Source organism: Rissa tridactyla, chromosome 1 (assembly GCF_028500815.1).
Source record: "Rissa tridactyla isolate bRisTri1 chromosome 1, bRisTri1.patW.cur.20221130, whole genome shotgun sequence".
In the NCBI taxonomy this organism is placed as follows: domain Eukaryota; kingdom Metazoa; phylum Chordata; class Aves; order Charadriiformes; family Laridae; genus Rissa; species Rissa tridactyla.
Genome location: NC_071466.1, coordinates 179,137,900 through 179,164,735, shown reverse-complemented (window position 1 = coordinate 179,164,735; position 26,836 = coordinate 179,137,900). Strand labels below are relative to the sequence as shown.

Sequence of the window (26,836 nt, the reverse complement as noted above, 5' to 3'; positions counted from 1 at the left end):
TATTTTCTGCTTGTGTCACACTCTTTTGCATTAATAATAAGCATACCTGTTCTCCTCCTTGACTTCTTGACTTTACATTGAATAATGTTCTTTTCATTTTTAGATCCTTGTGAAGTCCACCTTTCTTCATGCTTTTTGGGTACTTTTTCATAGCCTCATTTGTTTTCCCATTTTGCCACAAGATGACTTGAAAGTTCTCCTTCCTGCTGCAGCAAGCCAGTAGACAAAGACTTGGTGGTGGTCTGGGAGAGCCAGAAGTAAATTCAGATTATTTCTTGGTCTATACTAGCTAGCTCTGCACTGTGAATTTTATCCTCCTGTTAAAATCAAATGTGAGAGGTCTTAAGGTTGCTAGTATATGTCATCAAACTATGGTAAATGTTACAAATAGTTTTAAGGAAAACTATGCTGAAATGGACGGTCAGTCCATTTCTAAGGGGAAAAAACGACTCAAACATTGAAAACACTTCACAGACTTGCTTCAGATTTAGAGTTAAATTTTCACTTGAGAATTCTACACTCTTAAGCTTAAAAAGTGCACAGTTTAGGAGTTCAGACAACAGTGACTCTGTTCCCTCATAAGAGGAAAGAAAAATATGTGTGCGTAAACTAAAGATCTCGGAGTTTCTGATTCCTTGATTATAAGCAATAAGATGCCTTTTAGAAATTAAGTTTCTTAGAAACTTAGAAAGTTTTTTCTTACTTAGAAAGTAAGTGCCACACACAGACGCGTGCTAGACAGAGCTTTATTTCTTACTATCAACACTAACTCCATCTCCCAAAATGAAACAAGATTGCTGTGTGGCACACTGGAATATGTTCTAGAACACATATTTTTTAATAGCTGCTTCAATGAACTTCCAATTTTTTGGCCAGCAATTTTTAAGAGTTCGCTTGTGTTACGTACACAGCACTGTGAACTACAGAAAAATTAGTTGAACTCTGGCAATACTGCTGAACTACAGATTTTGTGTAGAGCCAAATACCAGCTCTGTTGTACTGTAGCTAGAACAAAGAGGAAACAAACGTCTGTAAATGTAGGTCCTTCAATCTGGCAGCGATACGTACAAAATACAAGTTGCAAATGAAGAACTTCCTCTCCAGGGAGCATCAGTGTTTCTGCGGGATTCATGGACAGGCAGCATGGCTAAAATAGCTGAATTTTAGTTTTCCCTGCCTGTTATAAGTACCTGTTGACAAAATGTAGTAGCTGTGTTTGTTTTGCATTCATCAGTCATCCTGAGGAGGTTATGAGAGACAGAAAACCTTTGCCATGCTCTAGTTACTGCACAGAGCTGTGACGGACAACAAGGCTACTGGGTAGCGGGTCATTGGTTTGCGTGATGTCCCAGCTGCAGAGCTAACAGTTAACCGTAGGTAAAATCGTGCTGTCACGTTGGTAGGAGAAAAGCCTGATCAGTAGAGCTTGCTTTCATCATTGGGGCATTTGGAGAGTGCTTAAGTGATCTCACTCTCATAATTGTTCAGCTGCAGGAACTGTGTCTAGGTATCTCAGGCAGAGCAGGTAGGAATATCAGTGTCCAAAGACTCCAACTTGCTTTCCCATTATTAAAAATAATGAACAAACCTGACAGAGGATATCTCTTGATAACTTAGGATGTAAGACTGAACTGTCACATGTAGACATGCTTTCCCCTAACTGGGAAAATGCAGTAAAACTTTGTGGGTTAGCATGATGAAAATGGTTGATTTGCATTACAGAAGCAGGTAGAGGAACCAAATATTATTACCATCTTATTGTCAAGCGGAAGAAAGGATCCTCATTACATTTCACACATGGGAAACTCTGGAAAAGTGAGACTAAATGGGTTTGCTTCAGGCCTCCCTCCAGTTCTGAGGCACCTGTGAACCTGACCTGGTCCTGAACATTGAGCATGAACACCGTTTTAAGAAGGGGGTGATCTGACTGACAACGGCCAGTTAGACTGGAAGCTTTTGCTGGTTTTTGTTAGTTGTGATAAACTGTGAGATTTCATGATACTTCATGGGAGCTATGAAACCCTCTCAAATCTTCTGTTGTGCTTCTGTGTTGGTCTATTTTAAAGAGCAAAACGAATTCTGCCATGATGGAGGTACGTAAATGCTAGTTATATGATACTAAGTCTAGTAAGGCTAAAGACATTGAGGTTGTGAGAGGAGGTGATCTGCAGCTGAGTTAAATGTGACATGAAGCTCAGTACTATGGGCGATACGTCCTGCTACTTTCCTTGTGCATTGACCTCCCTGCTCCCTGTCTCAGCTTCAGTCAATCCAAACTTTTTCCTGGTGTACCAATGTCCTGGTTTGAGCGACAGAGAACAAATTTATCTTCTAATGCCTAGGAAAATGGGCTTTTAGAAGACTCTTGTGTCTAAATTTGTGAAAATATTTACTTTACAGCCAGATATGGTATGTGGGATTCAAGGTCTCAGTGTTTTCAAGCCTTGCCAGGCGCAGGGATGAGGAGGAGCCAAGGCCCAGGCACTTGGCCCAAGCTGGCCAACAGGATTATTTCATACCGTGAACGTCACATTCAGTATAAATTAGTAAGTTTGCTGAGAAGTTCTCTCTCTCCCATGGTGGCTGCGATCCTGAGAACTTCTTGGCCCTGTGCCAGACCCCTGAGTCTTTCCCGTCCCCCTGAAGTCGTAGCACTCGCAGTGTCCGACATTTGCTGTCCCCTGCTGGGAGCGCGCAGCTTCCTGCTGATAGAATTGGTTGAGTGTAATCCTCGTATATTTTATATTAGTATTGGGACCAATACTGGTTCTTTAGTGTTATTAATGATAATTATTTATAATTATTGTCTAAGTGACAATAAATTGTTGTTGGTTCCTCAAACCATAACAATGAAATTAAGGCCACATGATGCCAGCCGTCGCTCTCAGCTACATTGCCCCTGTTTGGCGAGGCTGCAGAGAAAAGCACCGTCGGTGACTTGCAAGGGGAAGTGATGACCATTTTCTCTGCCTGCTGTGTTGGAACAGAGAAAAGTGTGTATGCATTTGAAGGAAATTTACTGAAACAGTGCTCCCAATCCAGATGTGCTGTTCAGTCCTGCACTCTGTAAGGTAACCTATTTATTCAAAGCAGGTGACGGAAAAGTTCTGGAAAATGGGAGAAGCAGGGAGGAAAATTATACGGAGAGCAAGTAGGTGACAAAATGAGTGTTTGATCTCAGAATGTTAACGTAAGAGAAATTAATTAAAAATCTTAAAGCAACTGCACAGGCAGATTTGAGACTGAGACAGTACCTTAACACTGCTGTGACGTTATTGTTTCAGCAGTTGCCTTCTGCTCACTTAAAATTTCGGAGCTAATAGTAGTTTGAAATTAGGTAGTAAACAAATTCTTAAGAAAAATATACATATAATTTTTACTCCAGAGATGTTAAGTATTTCAGAAGCAAGTGAAGTTGTCATACACATATAAATATAGAAGACCCCCAGAATCTGTATGGGACTGTTTTAGCTTCATAGGTGATTAATTGCTTTATTGATGTTGTGGTTAGAACAGTCTTATGATCGGAGCCTGGCCTTCACACAGCTCAGGCACAAACCTGTCCTGACTAAAAAGCTTTCTCCAGTTAAGCATTCTCATTCAGTAGAAGTATTCTTTCCATGTCCCTATTCACCCTTCAATACATAAGGTAAGTCTTTCATTACAACGTAGAATTCCTCTCCCTTAATAGACGTTCTCTGAACCTGCCTATGTTTTCCAAAGCAGAACTCTATAAAAGGGAGAGAGACGAGTTTCTACATCAAAGAATTGCTCACATCAAAATCTCTCCACAACTTTCCCGTGTAGAAACTCAGCCCCGACCACCCTTGGGCGAACTGTCCCCGTGTCCCCGCCGGGCCTCTTCCTCCCCAGGGCCACCCCGGGCTCCCGGGGCGGCGGTGCCGGCGTCCCTCCGGCCTGTAGCCCTGCTCTCCCTGCCGGAGGGAGAGGGGAGGCTGCTTTGGCGTCTCGGGTTGCCTTCGAAGCGGTGTTTCCCCGCCCGAGGCAGGCGGCCGGGCCGAGACACTGCCGCCGCCGCCCGGGCCCTGCCGTGCCCCGCAGCGGGCGGCGGGGTGAGGGGAAGGTGAAGGCGAAGGCGTCGCCCAAAGACGGCCGCGGGGCGGGCGGGGAGAAGCCGTCCAGCTGCGGGGGCCACCGGGCCTGTGGTCGGCACGGCTCCCCGGGGGCGCCCGCCGCCGTCCTGGCCCTGGGGTGCTCCCGCCGGGGCCGGGGCGGCGAGTCTGGGCAGCCCCCCGCGGCGACACCGCTCCCCGTCCCGCCCCGGCGGCTGAGGTAAGCGGGGACCGTGGGCGTCTATCTGCCGGCGGCTCTCGTCACCCGGAGACGGGTCTCTCCTAATCGTGTTTCCATCAGTCTCCGCGGGGGCGTATAAAAGGAGCCGCGGCGGGGCGAGGCGGGCAGAGCGCGGCGCTGCCCCCCGCCCGGCCGGCCCCATGCAGCCCGCCATGATGATGTTCTCCAGTAAGTACTGGGCGCGGAGGGGCTTCTCGCTGGACTCGGCCCTGCCGGAGGAGCGCCCCGCCGTCGGCAGCCTCACCGTAAGTGGCGGGGCTGGGAGAAGGGCTTCTCCGCCGGGGGAGCTGCCGGGGGGGGTCGGATTCCGCCGGCCCCCTCCGGGGGTCCCGGTGCCGAGCAGCCGTCCCCCTTCCTCCCAGTTTTAAGGCCGGGTGGGTGGGTTTTTTTTTTTTGGCAGTTCGAGGGTCATTCTGACTAGTCCTCGTTCAAAAAAGTCTGTCTTCAAACAATAGTAAAAGTTTTCGTTCGCAGTACGAGCCTTACTACAGAGATTAACCATGTTGCTATTGGAATAATATAAAAGTATTAGGGTCCAGTGCAGGTTGTTTTAACTGCTTGAGTTTTGGAAGCCTGCGGTGAGCCCTGCCGGCTGCCCGCTCCCGGGCTGCTGTCAGCAGAACCTGCTGCTTTCCAAGGCACTTCCAAACCTCTCGGCACGGTGTGTAAAACGTTTTTGGCGATGCGCAACTTCCTCCTGTCGCCTTGGTGCCTATGGCACTTCCATCGGGGAGCTGCTGGATTTGAGGTCTCCCGGCTTCTGCCGCCTTGCAGGGGTGCGAGAGCCTCCGGGAGCATCATGTAGGGGATGTGCAGTTTCCCTCTTGGAAACCCTGCCAGGAGGCAGGAATGGTTCCCTGTAAGGGGACGATACAGGTGCAACAGGTGATTTCAGGCACGGGATAAAATTCTACATGCTTATGGGGAAATATATTTGGATAGGTTTACTTTAATAAGAATAAAGAATGTTAATAGGTACTAATAATATAATCTGCTCTGAATATGTGAAATATTTAGGATTATAAAGACTTTACCTCCTGTAAAATTCTGTGCCAGCTCTGGAGAGCATGAGGATTCAGATCACTTGAGTAGAACTAACAGACTCCACCAGTTTGTTCCAGTTGCGAACTGGCCTATTGTCTTTATAGTAAAATGTGCAGTATCTCTATTTGTATGTGCTTTATTTCTATTGGAAATATTGAATTAAATAGGATAAACTTGTTTTACTGTCTTTATATTTGAGTTACTTTCTTCACTGAGTTCTGCTATAGATCACTTCTATTCCTGAGTACTTGTGTTTGCTCCAGATAATTAATTTTCATTAGAAAAGTTGATCTACTTAGTCACTATTTAATTATGAGGTGTACTAATGAGGATGGCTGATAAGATTTGAGTTCTTGCAGTATCACAGCCTCTTTTGCTGGGCTCATAACAATTAGCTAATCCAGTTTTCAGATGCTTGAGAGAGGCTTTCAGTCATCACTTCAGGTAATGCTCGCTTGAGAGTATTAGGGGATCTGTGACAGTCTTGGAAGGTGGCAAGTGCTTTCGTTTCCCAGAGGGATTGATGGTACTGAGATTCTCAGACACTCAGTTGACTACACGATCCTTGGTACTTAGCTTCCAGAAAGCAGCATACAGTGAAAAATCATGTATGCTATAAAAATAGCATCTTTGTCACTTCATGCCGAGGTTGTGTGCTTGATGTATGTGTAAAGGACTCAGCCAAATCCCAAATATTATTGAAGTTAAAACAAAAGAGACCTTCTTCTTGAGCAGAATCATATAAGCTCAATTACTAAAAAATAAACATGTTTGAAACCCTTCATATATCATTCTACAAATGTAATTGCTTTTCCAGATTGTTTCTGTGTAGTCTAATAAATTATGAGAAAAGACCACAGAGACTTTTTAGCATGTCCAGTAACTAGTTTAAGGGTGGCTGGTTTAACCTGTGCCGTTTAAAGTGTGGTTTTTGGCAAGATTATGCATTGTAAATAGCCCTCTTTTTAATTTAGTGCATTCCTGTACCTTAATATCTCAGAAGATCCAGGGACAGCTGGCTTGAGAGCTTTGGGCTCCCTATTAAGTAGAGGGAGATATTTCAGAGTGGACTAGGTTTGGGTAAAAAAGTAAACCAATTTGACGTGAACCATGTGGATATATTAAGATGGATGTGATGCAAATACTTTATCACTATTAGTGATATCAATTTTTAAGAAAACCATTTTATATAATCTGGTTGGAAAAGGAATCAGGCTGACGCTTAGTAATTTTTTCCTGCATCACGAAGAACTTGATAAAATCTTGTAAAATCTTCTAGAAGCACAGGGAGACTCTTTGCTAAAGTCCATCATTGCAGGTCCACGGACATATGAGTGGAATAACTCACCTGTAAGGAAAAAATAAGAATAGAGATCTAACTTGGCTTTCATCAAGTGTTGAGACCTGTTTAAAAACTGCATTAATTTTTGAGTGACTGTCCATAAGCTGCTTTACAATTAACCAAGGGAGAATTTAATCCACATGGAATAGTTGTATATGATTCTTAATTTCTGTTTCACATTTTTTTAGTGACTACATTATAGATGGTAAAAAAGCAGTTAGCATTTCACTGGAGATTTAATTTTTCCAGGGGTCACAACTTGGGTATTGAAAAATGCAGGTGGTTTTTTTCTTTTTTTTTTTTTTTTTTTAAATCATGGTCAATCTTAGAAAAATTGTCTATAAAGGCTGTACTGTTGGCATCTCAACAAGATTTAAACTGATAAAATTGTAGTTTGTGGAAAATTGCTAGCTGTAAAGCAGTCTTTGACCCCCAAGTTGAGAGAAGAATGTAGGAGTGGCTAAGGATGGTGTGATTTTTCTGTATTTTCTTGAGTTCCTCAGACAGATTGTCTTCTATTGGAGGTACAGTCTAACCTTGTATTTCTGTGCTTGTTTTTGTAAGCAACAGAGGTTTTGTTTTCTCAGGAAAAATGATGTTACACAACAACATTAATTGTACTATAACAGAGAACTTAAAAGTTTATGTTTTAAGTTTAATAGTTAATACAAAATATAGACCACTGTAAATCGTCGTAAATTGGCTGTTACAGGTTAGAACAGCATCACTACGATTTTGCGGTGCAACGTTGCAGCAACGTTCAGGTTAGAACAGCATCACTGCGAGCTTTGCAGTAATTCAGATTATCTCCGTTTGCTCCGTATTTGTTACTAATGACGGCATTGCCCTAATAATAGTGTCGTATTTGTATTCCAGACATTCATATGCTTTTCCTTAAGCCTTTTTTTTTATGGACTGGCCTCTTACATAGTCATCTCTAACAGCTGCCTTTGATCTGTGATTCTGGTTTCAAGTAAATACGTTTACCCTTTAACTTAAGTCTGGATGAGTTCCATTCAGCTATTTTCTAACAAAAATTTTTCTTTGCGTAAAAGGACTTAATTTTGGGAGATGCCTGTTTGCATCTGAGATGATGCTGTTCTTTGTCCATTTGTAGCTAAACAGATCAAGTTCTGGGAAAAATGAGGAAAAGAAAGGGAATAAGGGAAATGGGAAAGGCGAATCTGTTTCTGAAGGTGGAAAGACAGCTGTGGTGTTTTCCTTGAAGAATGAAGTTGGTGGATTGGTGAAAGCTCTCCGACTCTTCCAGGTAAAGCTTACAAATCATTACGCTGACTGGGCTGAGAAAGGCTACTGAGGTCGGGCTGTTTGTTGGTATAAATCTAATGGACCGTGGCAGAAGGAATAAAGTGCAGTTACACTCTGCAGAATTGAATAAAAGTAACTTAAAATTTTATGGACCATTCAACAAAGCATTTTGGGCTTGTGAAGGGTTTTCTGGAATAAAGTTTGACAGTGATGCTGATGTTCACACCATTTGCTTTAGATTACCGACATGTGATTCTCAACACCGTAAATTAGATTTGAAGTTGTCTGCACAGGCCACAGTGAAAGGAGGCACTTCCAGAGAGCAGTTGAGAATCTAAATTACATACAATGAGGTGGTGGTGGCGGCAGCAGCCTTGCTGCAGGACAATGCTTGGTCATGAAGTTAAATGCACCTTTAAGTGCGCAGGGTCAGGGCTTTATGTTTCTAACTAGAACGTGAATTGTGAAGTATCAGTTCCCTGTAGATTCCCATGCAGTCAGTGGTTTTTGGTCAGACGACTGGTACTGCACATAGTCTGCTTGCCTTATTAGTAAATTGAAGAGGGCTTGGAGGCATGTCTGAGGATGGTTAAGGAGCAGCATGGTAAAAGTCGTACAGTCTATGCAGTGCAGTGAAGAGAAAGTTAGGAGTTGCTTGGGATCTACTTCTAAGGCCAAACCATCAGAGGGGTGTAAGTGTGACAGCACTGGGCATTACCAGCCCTAACTCACAGGGGCTGGCTCTGGGAGCAGATTCCCAAAGCTGACGTAGATACCTGGATTCCCCATCCAAGGAAAAGGGATTTGGGTGAGTTAGACCCCCAGGAGGGAGGCTGCCAGGAACCAGGGTGTTTGACAGAAAGCTGATAGGAATTGCAGGAATCATGTTTTCAATACAGCTTCTCTCCCTGGGCGTTAAGTGTCTAACTGCAGCTCTGGCTTAAATGAATGGGTTCATACCTGAAATCCTGGATTTACACATCAACTTGCCTTGTTGTACGGGCATACAACTCACTCTGGTCTCTTAAAACATGGCTGGAAGATGTTGCAGAGATATCATCCCCATTCATGGAGTCACTCAACGATTTCAGTACTGTGAGGGGGAGCGCAGGGTTTTGTTCTTTTCTCAACCCAGGGTAGGTCAAAGCTGCTTGTCTGACTTCCCAAGAGAATGCCTAAAACTTGTAGCTCCGTGTCAGCTGGAAACATGCAGGGGAGTCCTGTGGCCTGTGTTTTTCAGCTGTAGATCATCAAGATGATCCTGCTTGGCTTTGTAATCTGCCAATTTACAAATAGCAGATTCAAAACCCTCAGCAGATGGAGGGTTTTCCTTCTGTGAATTTGTTATGTGAATGGGTTAGCTAAGGAGATATACTGTATACGTACCTTATGGGGCACGCTAGTTAAAGAATTATGTCCATATATCCAGAGGGGTAAAAGTAGAGACTACTGGTCGCCTGTACCAGAGGAGACCTTCGCCTGAAATGGACATTTCTGCAAAATACGTCAGGCAGGCGGAAGTACCAGTGCAGAGTCCTCCCCATTTGGAAGTCAAAAAATATTTTATTGGCTTCACTGAGTAAGTGAACGGATAGTTCTGAAAAGTAACAGATAGTTTGTGTCTGGCAAAAAAAAAAAGGAAAAATCAAAGGGTCAATAGAAATATTGGTTGAAAGTAATCATCTAGTTCAACCTCCTTAATCACAACACTAGATCAGGTCAGCCCTAACACATTATGGTTGTCTGTCATTGTACGACACCCTTGGCAGACCAGTAGTTGTGGTGGGAGAGACACCCCATAGGAAAATTTTAATGCGAGAACTGTCCACACACTCGTGTTTAGTTTTGATGGGGACATCATAATAGAGAATAAATTGAATTAGATTTTAATTTTATTACTATCACCACTGCAGGTAATTCATAATTATTGCAAGAAGGATGGATGAGGATGGATACGCAGTTATCCTTAAAAATATTTTCACCCTTGTGTTCATGAGAGATGCTGAAGTAGTACACATTTAATAGCGCCTAAGTAAACACACTCAAATCCAGTTAAATTAACAGTATTATTGTGCACAGTGCCTAATAAAATTGCATTTAATGTTTGATAAAGGTAAATATACAATTGCATTAAATTATTTTTCTTTTTAAAAGCTATAAAGTAATATTGTCCTTTATAAAAGATTGCTTTTTAGATAAAATTAAATCATTAGTTAACTTTCCTCATTAAACACAATAGCATTATTTTTACATTCTGTATACAGATTTTTTTTTGGTCTTTATTATTGTTTAAGCATCACTAACCAGTTATGTAGGTCCAAAGTGAGTACTTTGAATAAAAACACCTTTTAATCACTGGGAAAAACTTTTCTGAGGAACATGCCATCAATATTCCCCTTTTAGCTGGTATGTCTGCATTCATACGCTATTTCATCTTTCCACAGGAGAAACATGTCAGTATGGTTCATATTGAATCACGAAAATCGAAGAGAAGGAGCTCGGAGGTAGAAATTTTTGTGGACTGTGACTGCAGTAAGAAAGAATTTAATGAACTAATCCAGTTGCTCAAGTTTCAAACTAATATTGTATCTCTCAATCCACCAGAAAACATCTGGACTGATGAAGAAGGCAAGGCTGCTTTTATATTGCTTGGTTTAGACACAGAAAAGTTTTGCACAGGTATCTCCATAGTCTTACACTCCGCTATGCTCAACTCACATTCTCTCTTCTACAGATCTTGACTGTGTCCCTTGGTTCCCCAGGAAGATATCTGAATTAGACAAATGCTCACAGAGAGTTTTGATGTATGGATCTGAGCTGGATGCAGATCACCCTGTAAGTGTAACATAAAATCATATTGTAGATAATTTGTTCAGGTTATTTGCCAGTCAAATAAAAAGCTTGTTGACTGACGATTCTGAGTACGTTTTTGAGCACATGGTTTTCAGAAGGGGATTTAGTTCTCTGCAATGTTTTCAGTGAATTAATTTTCCTTCTCTGTAGTAGGACACCCAAAAGGGAGGTCCTCCAGAAAACTTATTCACTCTTGAACAGCTATGTCCCTTTTGTAATGCTTTCATTTATTTTTTTAATTAACTAGTTGATAGAAGCTGTCAGAGGTTAGATCAAAGAGACCTTCAGTTCTGTCACAACTCTTAGGTAAGAAGTGATATTAACCTAGGTGTCAGAGAAGAAAGGCTACTCAAGGGATAATTGCAAAATAAAACAGAGCAACATGTTCCTGTTTTTGCATGAATGCAGCAGATGGGAAGGTGTCTCACATTGTTTCCTGACTTTGGTGACAGGAGACAAGTCTGCATTTCACACAAGCTGTATCTGCAGTAGTGCCAAATGCTCAATGCAAAAGGCAGAAAAATTTATCTGTTATTGTTTTATTCGTTTTGGCTGATGTCCATAGATACTTACCCTCTGAATCTTTAGATGGCAGATGATCGCAAGCATTTGTGTTACAACACTTCCACTTGTTAAAAATCCAAGATTCTACCTTTGGACCACTTGGCTGAAAGATACTGGTGGTAGCTTGTTGTATTCATTTGTAAAATAGGCTGGATTAAACAGGTGTTTAGGAAACTTCTAGCTGAAAGGAAGCAGGTATTGAGCTAAGATACCTGACCATGAGACTGTCTTCTAATAGAATCATATTAAACTCTAGCTGTAGGCAGTAGTCTCCTTTTTTTTTTTTTGTCACACACATTTTTGTTGGTATTGTCCAAGATGGTGAAAAATGGCCCTGAAGAGCTTGTAAGCGACTGCGAAAAGATCTGTTTGGTGTAGGGGACTTTCTAGTGACGCATCTGTATAGCGTGCATCTGCACAGGTACTGTGGTGCTTGTACAGACTCTTCCCTGGTGACTGCCTTGGCTGAGGAGGGGCATGTACTCCTGGTGGCCATGGGTTTGGGGCTCTATGTCAGTGCAGAAATGGCACTGAGACTGCTGCCTTCTGTCCTGTCTGCTCCACAGCTCCTACCGTGGCCGTGCCGTGGTGGGGGCTCAGGCACAGACCCTCAGGCCTGTGCACACGAGCAAACGCACATCATCACGATGTCCCCTGGCAGCCCCACTTCCCTGTCTCTGGTGTCACCTGGCCGCACATCACCCACAATAATCATCGTGGCCTCGCTTGGTTCCCAGCCATCTCTACCACGTGTGAGCCCTTCCCATGCTCTGGACCCGCAGTTGGGGAGCATGTTCTTGCATCCTGGTTTCTGCCATGCACTTCATGATGACAAACTAGGATTTACCTCCCATTTTCTCAGAATGGAAAAGCCTGTTGATTACCTTCAACCACTAACAGTAATTTGGTTCAAACAGAGGCTGTAGTGGCAACTCATTCTGGCCTTGAGTTGATGACTGTGCCAGGCCATTTGATACTGTTTTATGTTCTGATCTGGTGCCTTCATTAAATACTTGAGTGCTCTGCTGAAAATCTGTCTTCAGTTTTACAGACAATGAAAAAAGACATTTGCATTATATGAATATATATTTTACACTTGGGGGAACTCTTATAAACATAATTTACACACCATTTGTTAGCCTATGCAGCATGCTAGGTATTAGAGATGGGGGAAAAAAAAAAAGTAAAATCTGTGACTGGCCTTTCAAAGGCCACTTCTGGTGCCTGCCCAGTTTCTTAGCGGTGACGTGTAGGTGTTAGAGGACCAAAGAGAATTACCCTATTACGGAACCAGTATAGCACCACTTCAGCAGCATAGCTCTAACCCACTCCATATTGGCTAATGGTTTCAGTCTCAGTTTCACTACACGTGACAGGCTTTTAAATCCCCTGTCCTGTCTTCCATCGCTTTTCAGCTCTTGAACGGTCTGCAGCTGAGTAACTCAATGCTTACATCAAAAGTTATTAAGCAGACAAGGAGGCTCCCCCAATTACAGCAACTTTTGGCAGTCAAAAAAAGCTTTTCTGTGTAGGAGTGGAGGCTTGAAGATCTTCTGCAGTCCTCTGACATCCTCCCTTACTCTGCCCCAGCAGCGCAGTTGTGGTTATGGGGCAGTAAAATGCCTTCTGAGTTTTCTGGAAGCTCATACAAGTATTTCAAATCAAACAACATTATCATTTCATTCCCTTCAGTGATTTGTGTTTGTGTATGTGAGCAGTAAGGAAAAAATGCATTTTACTTTTCAGCTCTGACTAGGGGAAACTTAAATGCACTTTCTGGGTTACTAGCTGGGGAACGTAGATAACTCTTCACCCTTTTTCATCTTCAAGAGGCTAGCTGTTCTGCTTTGAAAATAGATAACTCTCTTCGTAGTCCAAAACCTGAGGTTTCTACATCTTTTATAGGTATAGAAGAGATCTTGTTTTAGTTTTGAGTAACTCAAAGGGCTGTAAGTGGTTGGTGTGTATGTGTTACACAGCTCTTGTGTGCTTAATATGGAAAAGGTATGAGCCTGCTGTAGCCCACGAGGTAGAGCTCATCCTCTGTAACTCAGATTGGAGCAATATGCATATTTGCTGGTGGAGGCTGATGGCGCCGTCCCTAATGTTTTGGTTAAGATGGGATATGCTGAAGTAGCGTCTTCAAAATGAGCTTTGTATGATCTCTGGACGCTTGATTCTTCTAGTGAAGAAAGATGTATTAAGGATAGGTAAATTATTCTGCTTTGTGCCTGTGTGTAGATCTCCATTCAGATGAAATGACAAGGAAAAAGTTTCCCTTTTTCAACATCTTGGATGAATGACTGTACCTAGGCACAAACCTGTCTTGAAAAAGCTCCTGTGGGACTTTGGTGGGGAAAAAAAAAGAAGAAATCTCTATCTTCTCTTGCAGTCCAGTAGATAGTGTTAATCAAAATACAATATAATTAGGTACTAAATAAACACTTTAATGATTTATTTTGTAATTCTTAAGCTGATTTTCTGTACATATTGTAAACTACTCTTCTTCCTTGCTTAAGGGATTTAAAGACAACGTCTATCGACAGAGAAGAAAGTACTTTGTGGATGTTGCTATGAGCTATAAATAGTAAGTACTGGCATAATTCTTCCCCGTGCTGCTGACTAGTTAGAATTCATGCTCTACTTAATTCTGTAGGATGAAGTTTAACAGTAGACAAAGTCATCCTTTAAACTTTGACTAGTTTAGTGTAGGCTATAAATGACAAACCTGATGCTTGAAATCCCGTTACATTTTCGGTACAGGCAAGTAAAGCAATTGAAAGGTAAGTACTCTCTCTTCAACGTTTCATTCATAGCTACTTAAACTTAAGAAACTCTTACAAATGCTTGCATGTCTTAATGACAAACTGATGTACTACTGAATCGCACATAATTAGCATCCCTACGTAGCTGGACGAGCTCACTAAAAACTGGAATTATTTTCTTTTTTTGTGCTTACTATACTGGACGCTGCAAAATGCCGTTTATCAGTTTTGCCAACACAGCTCTAAATATCTCCGAATTCAGTCAGTAGATTTCTCTGTAGTTGGTGGAGCTGGTGCCTGTGCACAAGTACACTGCATGTGGTTTCTCATTTTTGATTTTTTTTTTTTCCACCCATGTCAAGACAGTATTTTCAATTTGCTACCATCCCTGGAAGATAGAAAACTTTCTGTGCTACCTACAAATACCTACCGTGTTGCAATTTTCTTGTCACAGAAGCATTCAACTAATTTTAATCCTACTCTGGGTTTTATTTGCAACAGGCCTAAGCCCTCATTCTCAAGGGAAAGAACATACTAATTTCATGTTCTTTTCCATTTTCAGGTTTTTCATTTTTCTCCTTTGAGATTTCTACTTACATTGTTTAAAGAATATAAAACACAACAATTTTTTTTCTCCCTTTGTAGAAGGTACATCCTGTCAGGAAGCAATTCAAAAATAGATTTTTGAAGGCTTTTCAGTTCTGTTTTTTTTGTTCTTAATATAAGGCTAGTATACAGGCTGCAGAAGGCTGGGGGGACAGGAGGATTAACTCTGCTTTGTGACCATATAATCCTGATCGTATTTCTTCTTTACTTTTGTCCCATTCCTTTCGTTAAGCTATTACCAACCTAGTAAATGTGTAAGTGCTAGTGTTGGTTCCCCTTTTTTCTACCCACGGTGACATTTGTTTAGCTGGGTGGTCATGATGTTCATCCAGCACACTGAGCTGCTGCCTGCTGGGGGCAGGGTACTGGTTGGTAGAGAAGCTTCCTAGGCTGACCAGGTAAGTCCTAAGTTTAGCCAGCTTTCAAATGCAAAATGAGACAGGTTTTTTTGTTTGTTTAGAGGTGATTGATTTATTATCTTCTTTTCAGTCTAGTGCTTGCACTAGAGTTAGTGCTTCTTGCCTAGCATTTATTGTAATGCGAAATGTCAAGCAGGTACCTGTGGATGAGGGCAGACTGTGTGTACTCCTAGAACTCTTTCAGTAAGTCAGATAGTTGTCCATTTACCCATGATGGTGGCAGTAGTGCCGTGCATTTCACAGCTGCTAAGTTGCTGGAAATATCTTCCTCCCTTCTCCCTCTCAGCTGCCTAAGTGCTGGAAAGATCATGCCGCTGGCTCACTAAGCAGTGGTTGGTCTTCTGCTACAAAGGGTTTTTCTTTCACCCTGAAAGCAGTGAGAAATGTCTTTTCACAAAAATCACGTAGAGTAATCCTGCATATTCCCAGAAAAATAGATAAAGGAAAGCAAAGATCTTTTCCGTCTTTTGATTTTGAAGGCTCAAGAACCATTTCTGCAGGCACATTACAAAAATCAAACAACTTAGAGGTTATTTGGGGTTCAGATCTTCAGCAAAACTGCTCAGAGGTATTCCTTCATCCCACTGATCTTTTCAAACCTTTTAAAAGCTTCAAAGTCTTCCTATTATTATCAGCGGAACGAAAACAAGATGCTTGGCGTATTTGTAGCTAGGGATCACAAAACGGCTGGGAGGCCAGTGATTAGGGCAGTTACCTAAGGTGTGGCAAAATCTTGTTCATACTCTCAGGTCTCCTGCAGTGGTTATCTTAACCTCAGGGATGTGCCATATCTACTGGGCTGTACAGTCAGTCTGTCTCCGGGCACGCTTGTAGAGACAGCCCAGGCAGATACTTACCCTCATCATCCTGCAACTCAGCCTATGCCACGCTGAGGAAAGGCAAATCAGCTCAGGGAGAACTCCGTGCTGCTATAGCTAAGCTGCTTCTGCTACCCATGCTGGGGAGCTCAGAATTAATATAGATGTCTCAACGCTACATGCCTCATCACAACCTCTTCTGTGGTCTAGTGACTATTTGCTTATTTACACAAAAAGAGCAGGTCTGTTGTAAGGACTGCTTCCCTCAGGGATAAATTCAGAACATTGCCTTGAACCTCTCAGTGTCTTCCAGGTAAGTGACCTTCCTAATCATTTCCTGAGGCTTGATGCATGTCTACTTTTCATTTTCCAGTGTAAAAAAAAAAAAACAAAACGCAAAACCAAACCCACAACCAAAACCCACCCATACATGTTTCCTTAAAAAAATAACAAAGAAATTTGTCTGCAAAGAATTGGCTGCGAGGAATTGGCTCTGTAAAAAAAAAATTGTTGAGTTGAAAACTCTGGATCAGCATTTCCTGTACAAATTACTGCTGTTCTGTAGTGGTAGGTGTTCTGCTTTGCTTGAACAAAAAGAGGCCTCTGCAGTGGAGAGAGAGAGAGAGGGAAAAAAAAAGACTAAGAAGTGAACTTGGAGGAGCAAATATTTGCTGGTGCTGAATGTTAAAGGGAAAGATATGTTAATAGAGCACAGCAGTGAAAATCAGCTGTGTGAAATAAATTGACCAAAGAAAAATATTCCTCCCTCCTTCACTTAGCTTCTATCGTAACGATAGGGAAAATGTGTTAATCTTGCTAATTAGTCCTTTGAGACTGATAAGGGATTGCAAAAGTGTTGAGAAAATTAAATCTGGAGGAAAAATACAAGGTTTAAGAGGGAATTTATAATATGAGTTGATAGCTCATGACCATGGCAAAATGGAAAGACCCTATTTTAATAAGGGAAAATAAAAAATCAGGATAGGTTAACTTGTAGAATCATCTTACTCAGCCACAAGAAAACTGGCTGTGCAGGCTGGCCATTCCCAGGATTTATGGAAAAGTTTTAGCACAAGGTGTGAGTCTTGCTTGTTGAAGTAAGAGGGTGAGAAAAATGAGATTTGCAGAGCTGAGAAAGGCATAGGTCCTCCCTCAAGTCTGGCTGCCTTGATCCTTTCAATAAAGCAAGCAGTATCATGATCAGCTGGAAATAAGATCAGCCCTCCTAGGCATAAATCCTATTAAGGAATTAATGTTCGGTGAACCTTACTTCGGTGCTAATGAATTAATTGAAACAATAACTAAGTTATAAACCTTTTAGCGAGCAGTGAACAAGCTTCACATCCTTGATTGTGTTTATACCTCTCTAGTGTCGGGTGAAACAGAAACCCGAGTTTTTCCACTGATGCACAGATTTCTTTGGCTTTGCTGGGCCAGTGCTGACCCGGTACTGGCAGTACCCGTAGTAGAGGTCAGGTCTGAGGAAGAAGGAGGAGGCTGCTGCACAGTATTGTGGCAGCCCCAGGTGGATGGAGTAGCAGCCTGCTTGTATCTGTCATGTACGGTACAATTTAGAATAGCCGTGTTGTGCTTTCCATGAGCTGGCAGGCAGCTTAAGGCAGGTAAAAGTGTAATGGTGAAGACAGATGCTTGGCCTGAAGGACTGAATCCTGCAGCAGAATGGGCATGAACCTAATGTAGCTTCCATTGATGAGAATTGCTTCACTAAATGTGTTGCAATTCTTGTCATATCTGCAAGAGAATGGCTGAAGGGGAACTAGTGGATGTAGTGGATGTCCGATGAGTCCTTAACAAGTATGAGTACCTCACACAAAGTGGCCTTTGACTGATAGGTAGCTGCCGTGGGTCAAAATACTTTGATACAGTGGAAGGCAAGGGGTTTAAATAGTAAGTTTTCAATAAAGATGAGGGGATGACCACAGTGCGTGTAGGGTGGATGCTCCTGTGCGTGCAGGAACTGCATAATAGCAATCACACGTGACATGAGGGCTCATTCCTTACCTCATAGGGTAGAGGCAGGATTATGAACCCAATGACAGTCGAGATAGAGAACCAACCCCCAGCAAAACCCCAGTGCTGCAGTTCTGGTGCAGTAAGATCCCCCGTGCCTGATCCGCCTGTTCAGCTGCTGTCTGGGACACTGGGGAAGCTGCAGCACTGGGCTGGGAGTTGCCAGCCCTGTGGCAGGGGAGTGGGAGATAGGGACTGATGGGGTGGAAGGGGATCCTGTGAATCTCGGGGCTAATCTGTACTGCATTACAGGGCAGGAAAAGAGGATACCTGAGGAGAAGGCAGATTGCACAGATTACATACTATAGATTGTGAACATTAAATCCAGGGAGAGATTATAAAGGTTCTAGGGGGAATTCATAGTGTGTAATGGTGGCCCATGACCATAGTATGTGAAATTCTTTACAGCTAAATACAAAGCAGTGCAAATTGCAAGGAGCCCTTCATACCCTTCATGCTGTCAGTCAGTTTTGAATTAGCTGTAATGACTCAAGGCAAATCTTGGAAGTTGGAGACAGATTAGCAGGTACCCTGGGAGGCTCCTGCTTTGCAATTTCTGTATATCTGTATAAGGCGGAGGAGGCAGAAAAATGGTACAGAAGGAAAAAAAAAAAAAGGAGAGAGATGTATTTAGAAGCTTAGTTTCACCTTGGCTAAGCTGTTGGCTCTGAGGTGAGCTTCCTCGTGATGTAGTCCTGCATGTATTTGGGTTTCCAAATGCACCTACACATGTAAACGACAATCTAAACAATATATATATGTATTTTGATTGAATCTACACATTTCTAAACATCTGTGTAATTGCCTAATCTTCATTTCGTAAAATGCTAGGCAATGATACTATGTGAACATTATGTATATTTAAGAAGGCATAAAGCATGCAGTCTGCTGATGGTCTTACTGAATATACAAGTTAGACTGAATAAGATCTTCAGGTAACCACTTGCAAAGGCATCAGTGTCAGTAAACAAAGAAATATTACTCTGGTATAAAAACATGACATATAAGAAATCCTTCTTTCTTACTATGATATGTACAAAGATTAAGAAATAATCTCATTGCTTAATAAGAAATACAGTTCTTAAGAAATGAATGTAATATTTACAACATAATATCAAGAAGTCATTCTAAGAAAAAAGCATCTACCTGTCATTTAAAAATAGTTTTTAATAGATTTGTTAGTCTCTGTCTGCCTTTATTTATTTAAATAACACTTTTCACTGAAATTTTGCCATCCACAATTGGTCTATCATCGGGTTGTATTCAAATGTATTTTGCATTATTTTATTTTTTACAGTGGTCAGCCCATTCCCAGAGTGGAGTACACAGCTGAAGAAATTAAAACATGGGGGGTGGTATTTAGGGAACTCAGTAAACTCTATCCCACCCATGCTTGTCGTGAATATTTAAAAAACTTTCCTCTGCTGACCAAGTACTGTGGATACAGGGAGGATAATGTGCCTCAGCTGGAAGATGTTTCTATTTTTCTTAAAGGTAAGATTTGTATTTGGTTTGTCAATAGATACGGTTTCATGAAAACACTCTTTGCTGTTAGTACGAAATACAAAGCACATTGAATGAAAAGACTCCCAGCTTTGTCAGTGGATTTTGGTTTAGTTTGAAGTATCATTCTATTTTTGACATTGTCCATGGCAGAGAGTTTGTTGAGTCAAGACAGTTGTATGTATGTACCTGCAGGTATGAAGCTGAGAGGAATTAAACAGCTGAACACGTATCACATGATGTTATCTTGCACAGGGAGAAAAGTCCTTCAGTACAACGAAAAGAAAGAGCAGAGTTATCTCTGCTCTTTTCATTGCCACAGGGTGGGTGTTCTGATAACCGCAGTGGGCATCCCCCCAAATATCCAGGCAGGTAAAAGAGGGAATAAAATGCCAAGATAACAGAATTTAAAGAGGACTGCAGGTTTGGCACATTGTTGTACAGCCGGGTGAATATGAGGCTTTCCTGGGTGCCCAAGACCTCATGAAGTTAGTCATTATATTTGTATGTTGAAAAAACTCAATGGGACTCCACAGGTAATCTGGTACTTCTCTTTCGTGTTATTTTTTAAGGGGTCAGGATATTACATATTTAAGTTTGAAAATACCCTTCTTTTTCATCTGTAATGGAAATGTATCCCATATGGATGGAGAAGTGGCAGACGTGACCCTGCAGTTTTTAACTCTAGAGGAAAAGGTGCCGAAGAGTTCAGTTAAGATTTTCTCTTCTCCTCAGGGGTCCCTTCATACTGTTCCTTAATCCTCTTGCTCAGGAACTTCTGGAGCTCAGAAACTAAAATATTATGAAGGCAGTTGTTTGGACAAAAGTGTTCTGTGCTGTTAAGTGTTATGAGAAAAAATAGCAAAGTGTTTTGTCCCAAATGTGCATGGAAAATTAACTAAGAAATACAAAATTTGTAATGAAAGGCTTACTTTCTCCGGTCCCTGCTTCATCTGTAATGCTTGTTTGTGTACCACATGCATTTACTAATAACTGACTCATCACTCTGCACTTGGTTGTGTCCTTTATGGTCTCTCATCTATTGTGTTATGGTCTCTAAGGAATGCTGCCAAAGTGTACAGGTTCTTTCTCCCTAACTAGAAACTCAAAACTTCACACTTCTTTCAGAAATATGTTTTCAGACTAAATACAGCAATAGTAGTGTCTGTTGAGGAAAAACATCGAACGTTCTCCTGTAAACACTTGGAAAAAGTAACGAATGAATTTGGGAGAGAAATGTCCTTTTCAAAGTCACCGAGTCTGAAATAATTCCCCACTGGGGGACTAATCTGACAAAAGAACACTTTGTTAAATAAATGAGGACCTCAGCTGTGAAAGTTGATATCTTACTGTCACAAACAGTATTTTATCTGTAAAAATAAGGGAAGATTTGATTTTATCCTGTTCTGTTCTGTTAGATTTTCACGTATTTTACAGAAGTCATCTTCTGTTTTGGAAACTTCTCTCTGTATGGTACTAGACATGAAAATGAGGTATGTGGTGATTTGAGAACGTCTCTTATGGTCCCTTACCATCTTTTCTAGACAAAGGTATTAAACTTTGAAATACCTCAGGCTGCTTTCATTAAACATATGCTAGCAATACAAAATAGTTCTTGTACATACTAGGTGAAAAAGATGTGTGGTTATCTTCAACCAAGATCTTCTCTGTGTCATGCTTCTGGTAGAATAATTAGTTATAGATCATTACCTGTCCTCAGAAATGGATATACGGATATCTAATATGGTCTTTTATGATCTCCTTCACTTTCAGAAAGGTCTGGCTTCACAGTGAGACCAGTTGCTGGATACCTCTCTCCCCGAGATTTTTTAGCTGGCTTAGCATATAGAGTTTTTCACTGTACTCAGTACATACGACATGGTTCAGATCCTCTCTACACACCAGAACCGTAAGTTGCTACATTTGCTTTAGTGCTGAAAAAATATGATCACTGGATTCTTAAACGACGTAATTGAATTTGCCAAGATTGAAAAGAGGAACCTTCTCACAAAGGTAGAAATCTAGTTACACCATTGATGACAAACCCCTTCACATTGGTGAGCTAGAATTTAATTCAAAGGCTTCTTTTGGACTTTTACTTAAATAACTAGGTTATTTATATGGTGGGTCAAAAAATTCTATCTAGATTATTTTTCAGTGGAAAATGGAGTTTTTGACTAAACAGTTTGAAAAAGTATCTAAAATTTTATTTTCTTGTGGACAACTAAAGAAAGAAGTTGGAAAAAAAGGCCCTGAATTTCTTGAAAGAAATTGTTTTCAGAATTATAAATGGGTTGTCTTGTGTCCTCATTTATGTTTTTTGGGCCACACTCCACAGCTGAACTTAATTTCTCTCCTGTAACGCAATGTAAGCAAGTCACGAGCTACTGTTCTCTCACGCAGAGAAGATACTAGATACGAAGCCTGTTACAGGGAACATGGTAGAAATGAGACACTTTAATTATGACTTTCATGGGACAGCATTGCAGCTTTTCCAAAACAGAATATTGTAAGTTTGGATGAAATATTTTGGCATTTGGTCTCTTGATGAAAAGTGGGGGAAAAAAAAAAGATGGAAGTGACTGCAGTTGTTGTCTTGTATTACGTATGGTGTGGTCTGTGCAGTAATAACAGAACAATACATGTCGGTCAGATAATATGGAGGTAGTTTCACCAAAGGCATCCACACATAACCACAGGAATGACGTTGCAGTGCATCAGTCATCAGATGGTTAGCATCAAATTGTAACTGTTTATGCAGCTTGTCCTATTTTGGTGTATTTTATTTTTGACAAAATTTACACAAAGGTTTCACATATGTATATTCAGCTCCAGTCCTATAAACACTTGGAACCGTGCCTACCTTTGATTTCATGAATAGACTGCTGAAACCGTGGAATAATATTTTTGGATATAAAAGGATCAATGGAACCGCATAGTAAGTTGTCCCTACAAATGCTCCAACATTATTCTGGCAGGAGTCACCAGGTGGTGCTGTTATACACATATCTACTTACACTTCCTCAGCACGTGAACCGGGCAAAGTATTTGCTAAAAATGCTATCAGGCTAGTTTTGTGTGCAGGTTTTTATTGGGAAAGAAGAGGTAATCCCTGAAGGAATTAACTCACTTCTGTAACCTCTGTAATTAAAACTTTAATCTCTTAAATTTGTAGGCAAATTGCTACAATGTAAAGTCCTGAAAGAAGGGTTTGAATATATGATGCCGGACCTCTTCTGGTCTGTCTAAAAATATCTGTAGATATTTCAAAAAAAGAAATTATACTTAAGAAGTGCCAGGTTTTGCACCAATGATTTCCTCTCCTGTGGGAAGCCAGTGTCTCAGATTGCAGCACCTGCCAATGCTTCGTAAAAGAATAATGGCATTTATTACCTTAATACAAACTCAGAGAACATTTTCATCTGTTGATAGGGGATTTAGGTATGTAACTCCAACAGGAACAAAGGAAGGAATATCTTCCAGGAAACAAGTGTATGTTTTTGCTGATGTTCTCTGGTTCGTTGTTTTGGGTATTTGAGACCCCTATAGTTTTCAGGATGCTGTTTACATTCAGAATTATGCAGTGTATTATAGCTGATCCTTAGTAGTAACGGCAGCTACTTTTTTGTAACCTTTCTGGTCATTGTGTCTGGAAAGTCACTATGTAGTAATACTAGTTCAATTAGAAGGAAGATTTTTATCCCTTATTTGGGCTGAACTTAAAAATGCAGGTTATAGTCTTAACAGCTCTAAATATGACTAACAGAGGAATTTAAGTTGTCATTTTCTAATAATGTTACTCTCTTCCTGCAGACCTGCGTGTCCAGAAACCACATAAAGTAAATAATCTGTACCATCAGGTATTCCAAAGGAAAATTTTGAAAATACCTTTAAAAATGTGTTTAAATTTTTTCATAAGATAGAGCAGATAGTAAGTGCTATCAGAAATGCAGAGTCAAATCCTGGCTTTTTTGTAATCGGCAGCATAACTAAACTGAGTTGAGCGGGGACAGCTCTTCATCTTCCCCAGCAGCTGCAATGCCCTGAGATCTGCTGGTTGATATATGGGGCCATAATGAGGTTTGCTGCGGGTCCCTGGCTTGCTGAATGTTGCATTTCAATGATATAAACCTGGTAAAAAGACTCCCTTTGACTTCAGTGGGCTTTCCATCAGATTTAACACCCGGGCTATAGAGCTAGATACAAATTAGAGAGTTCATTTGGTCTGATCCGTATCACTACTATATGCATTTTAAAACATTTCTTCCTGAGTTTCATTATGTTTGTACTACTTTTGCAGAGCTATATAGATTTCCTCCACTCTGCTAACTAATTTACTCCAAGAAAAATCTTTTGCTGTGAAAAGTGCATTACAAAAATCTTATTTTCTCTGAGCTATATGTGTGAATAAATTAAAGGAACTTAATTATTTTCTGAATAAAATAAAACAAAAGAATCAAGCCTTGGTAGTTAAGCGAAGAATTATATTGTTTAGACTATCTACAAAGGGCCAGACTGTCAGGGAAATCTAAGAGACTCCAATGACAATTCCAAATGCTGGATCATGGTTCTGGTTGGAAGATTTGAAATATTTTTTTTTGTTCATAATTTTTTTGTTTTAAGCTCCCCTCTTTGTAACTCTGTGTTCAAAATACTACTTTGCATAGTTTTAATGGAAAAATCTACAAGCTAAAGGCATGACAGAAATAGCTTCTGCCTCCTCATCCTCCTCCCCTTGCAAGGAGAGACAAGTTAATGGGGCTAGGCTTTGTCTGTGCTCATTTTGTTTGCAAGGATGGAAGTGACACAAAGTGCCTGTGTCCCAATGCAGAACTAGAAACAACATGTCTTCACTTATTTGTTTCTGAGAGTTGTTACTTCAGCACAAGAAAATACAGGTGTAGACACTCGCTCAGCTACTAATAGTGGTGGTGCTGCTGTAGAAGTCCGCCTGCCGGCAAGATTGCTTACCTGAAGCCAGGAACTTAAAGCCAGTCCCGCTACATCTTCTTTGCTCTCATTATTTGAACTACTGATACGAAGTTACCTTCAATATATCTGGACTGATGCAGTGTAGCATAGGTGAAGTGCTCAGCAAGCAGTGTTGATTTCTCTAGTGAGGATGGAAAGTGGAGTTAAAGGTCTGGGCTTCCAGAGAATGGGCTTTGTGGCTCATTTCTGTGTTGGAAGGTGATGGTTAGAGGAGTCAGGTTCCTCCAGTGAGTTGTTTGGTACTGAGAATTCTCTGGGTGTATCTATCAGATTACAAACTCCATTTCCCTGATGTCCCTTGTGTTGTCAGCAATACATCTGAACCTTTCAGGAGATGACACAAGAAATTGTGACTGGAACTGAATAAAAAAAGAAGGGTCATTAACCTTTGATGTTTACCCACTCAAGTGATTCAAGCCATCTCCTGAACAAAGAGATGGATACCATGCAGAGCCAGCCAAGTCTGAGCTCCAGTGAGGAATGAAGTAATATCTAAGCTATGGGCCTTGTGGTAGGGAACTTTGATCATCTTGCAAGACTTACTCGGAGCATCAACAAAAGGGTCCGGAGATCATAAAAGAAAAAAGTCATCTGCTTTTGAAGAAACTGGGAATTTCCCAGGCTCTGAAAGGATATGCAATGATGTAGAAACATGGGAGGAAAGATCTGACTTTCAGGAGGAAGCACAAGCTTTACCAGGCAGTGGAAAACAAATGCAAACCATTTTCCTTATGCAAGTATGATGTCTGATATTGTTCCTAGCCAGCTGTACGTATTAAACATGTTTTATGGGTTTTGACTAAAAATATTGGTGCACAGTAAATTTGAGAACTCAGCCTGTATTACTACAACTGAATCTCCAGTCAGTGTCCATAGACCATGTTCGTTTTATCACATCAGGCACAAGAGTATCTGTTTACTTCCCTTGCTTCTTTGGGAAATCTCTATGTCTAGGAAGGAAGAGAAATGAGATTTGGTAATTTCTCTGTACTGTTGGGTCAATTACTCATATATGAGGTTGGCTCAAACTTGCCACAGAAAACTTCAGAGCAGTGCTTGTCTCACCAAAAAGTGAGCAAATGTTGGTAAGCGTCTATCAGTGAGTCCATCTGGGCTGAAAAGAGAGACTTGTATGTAACCCTCCAATACTGGAATGATATTTGATAAGCTTTTGGTGAGGCAAACTAGGAATACCAAAAATGCTAATCTTCATTTGCATGCATTCAGAAACTACCACTATCTACCTAGACACATTTGGCACAGACTTCTTGGTGAAGAGTACTGAGTAAGGAGACTTTAAATTATATAGAGGGTTGTTTTTCTGTTCATGATTTATCTGAAGTGTCAGGTTCTGTGTCTTTTCGAACAAAAATAGTTTATAAAAGACAAATTGGATGATTTTGGATAGAAGGCAGAAAACTTGATGTTTTTTCCCTGCCTTTAAAACATTTGTTTACAGCTTAGGAAAAAAAAAAAAGAGAGAAATGTCTTTGAAGAGACAAAAGCAAAGGAAATGTCAGATCCGATTTTTTAAAGTGAGCTTTACTACCAAGTCCATTATTTTCTGTGAACAAATGCACCAAAACTTTCAGAATTGTTTGAGAGCTTTTGTAGATGATGCATGTGCACTTTCATTAGGTTGGTTAGCGGTTTTTTGTACACTTACACCTGCACTTTGTTGCGACTAATGCACTTACAGGTGTGGACAGTAGTTCTTTCTAAAATGATTCGGGTTCTCTGCTTTTTTCTGAAATGTATTTGGTGAAAAGTGGACCGTGTAACAAAAGTACTCGGTAATTGCAGTAGGAAGTCAGGACTAAATGAGAAATTAAACACGCAGAAACCTCTGTAAATATTGCCCTGAATGTCTAGTGGCAAATGGAAAATGTTTGGTTGTGGAGCTGCACCCAGGTGCAGAAAGGGGAATAGAGAGGAGGAAGAGGGAACGTGTTGGATTTTGAACTTGATTCATGTGGAGAGAAATGCTGAAAACTGTACTTGTGAGACGTGTTTTTTCTTTGGGCAGTTCAGTCTTCATGGCACCAAGCCTGGAAGACAGCAGTGATCAGGCCCTCCCACTCAATCTGGAAATGCTGGAGAAATCATGGAATAAGTGGGGCTAAATGAGATACAATCCATTTAATAGAAACAAACCTGGATATTTCTACAGCACCGTACATAGGGAAGAAAAACTGTTTTGTAAAAAAACCCTGAAATTTCATGGTAAAACTTTTAAGGCAGAGGTCAGACACATGTAAAACGGCTTATATTAAAGTAATTATGGAATGATTATGGAATTAATTTCTGTAATGACTC

The 26,836-nt window shown here is 40.9% G+C and overlaps 1 protein-coding gene across 1 annotated transcript in view; it reads left to right on the top strand.

Annotated features, from left to right (window-relative positions):
* The first annotated feature begins 4,454 nt into the window (after nucleotides 1–4,454).
* Nucleotides 4,455–26,836, top strand: part of TPH2 (tryptophan hydroxylase 2) — a 50,940-nt gene continuing 28,558 nt past the window's right edge. Inside the window, exons 1-7 of the mRNA XM_054216926.1 lie at nucleotides 4,455–4,559; nucleotides 7,818–7,970; nucleotides 10,414–10,597; nucleotides 10,704–10,804; nucleotides 13,906–13,973; nucleotides 19,323–19,519; nucleotides 21,302–21,437. Coding sequence (XP_054072901.1) covers nucleotides 4,455–4,559; nucleotides 7,818–7,970; nucleotides 10,414–10,597; nucleotides 10,704–10,804; nucleotides 13,906–13,973; nucleotides 19,323–19,519; nucleotides 21,302–21,437 — 944 coding nt within the window. The remainder of the gene's footprint in view (nucleotides 4,560–7,817; nucleotides 7,971–10,413; nucleotides 10,598–10,703; nucleotides 10,805–13,905; nucleotides 13,974–19,322; nucleotides 19,520–21,301; nucleotides 21,438–26,836) is intronic.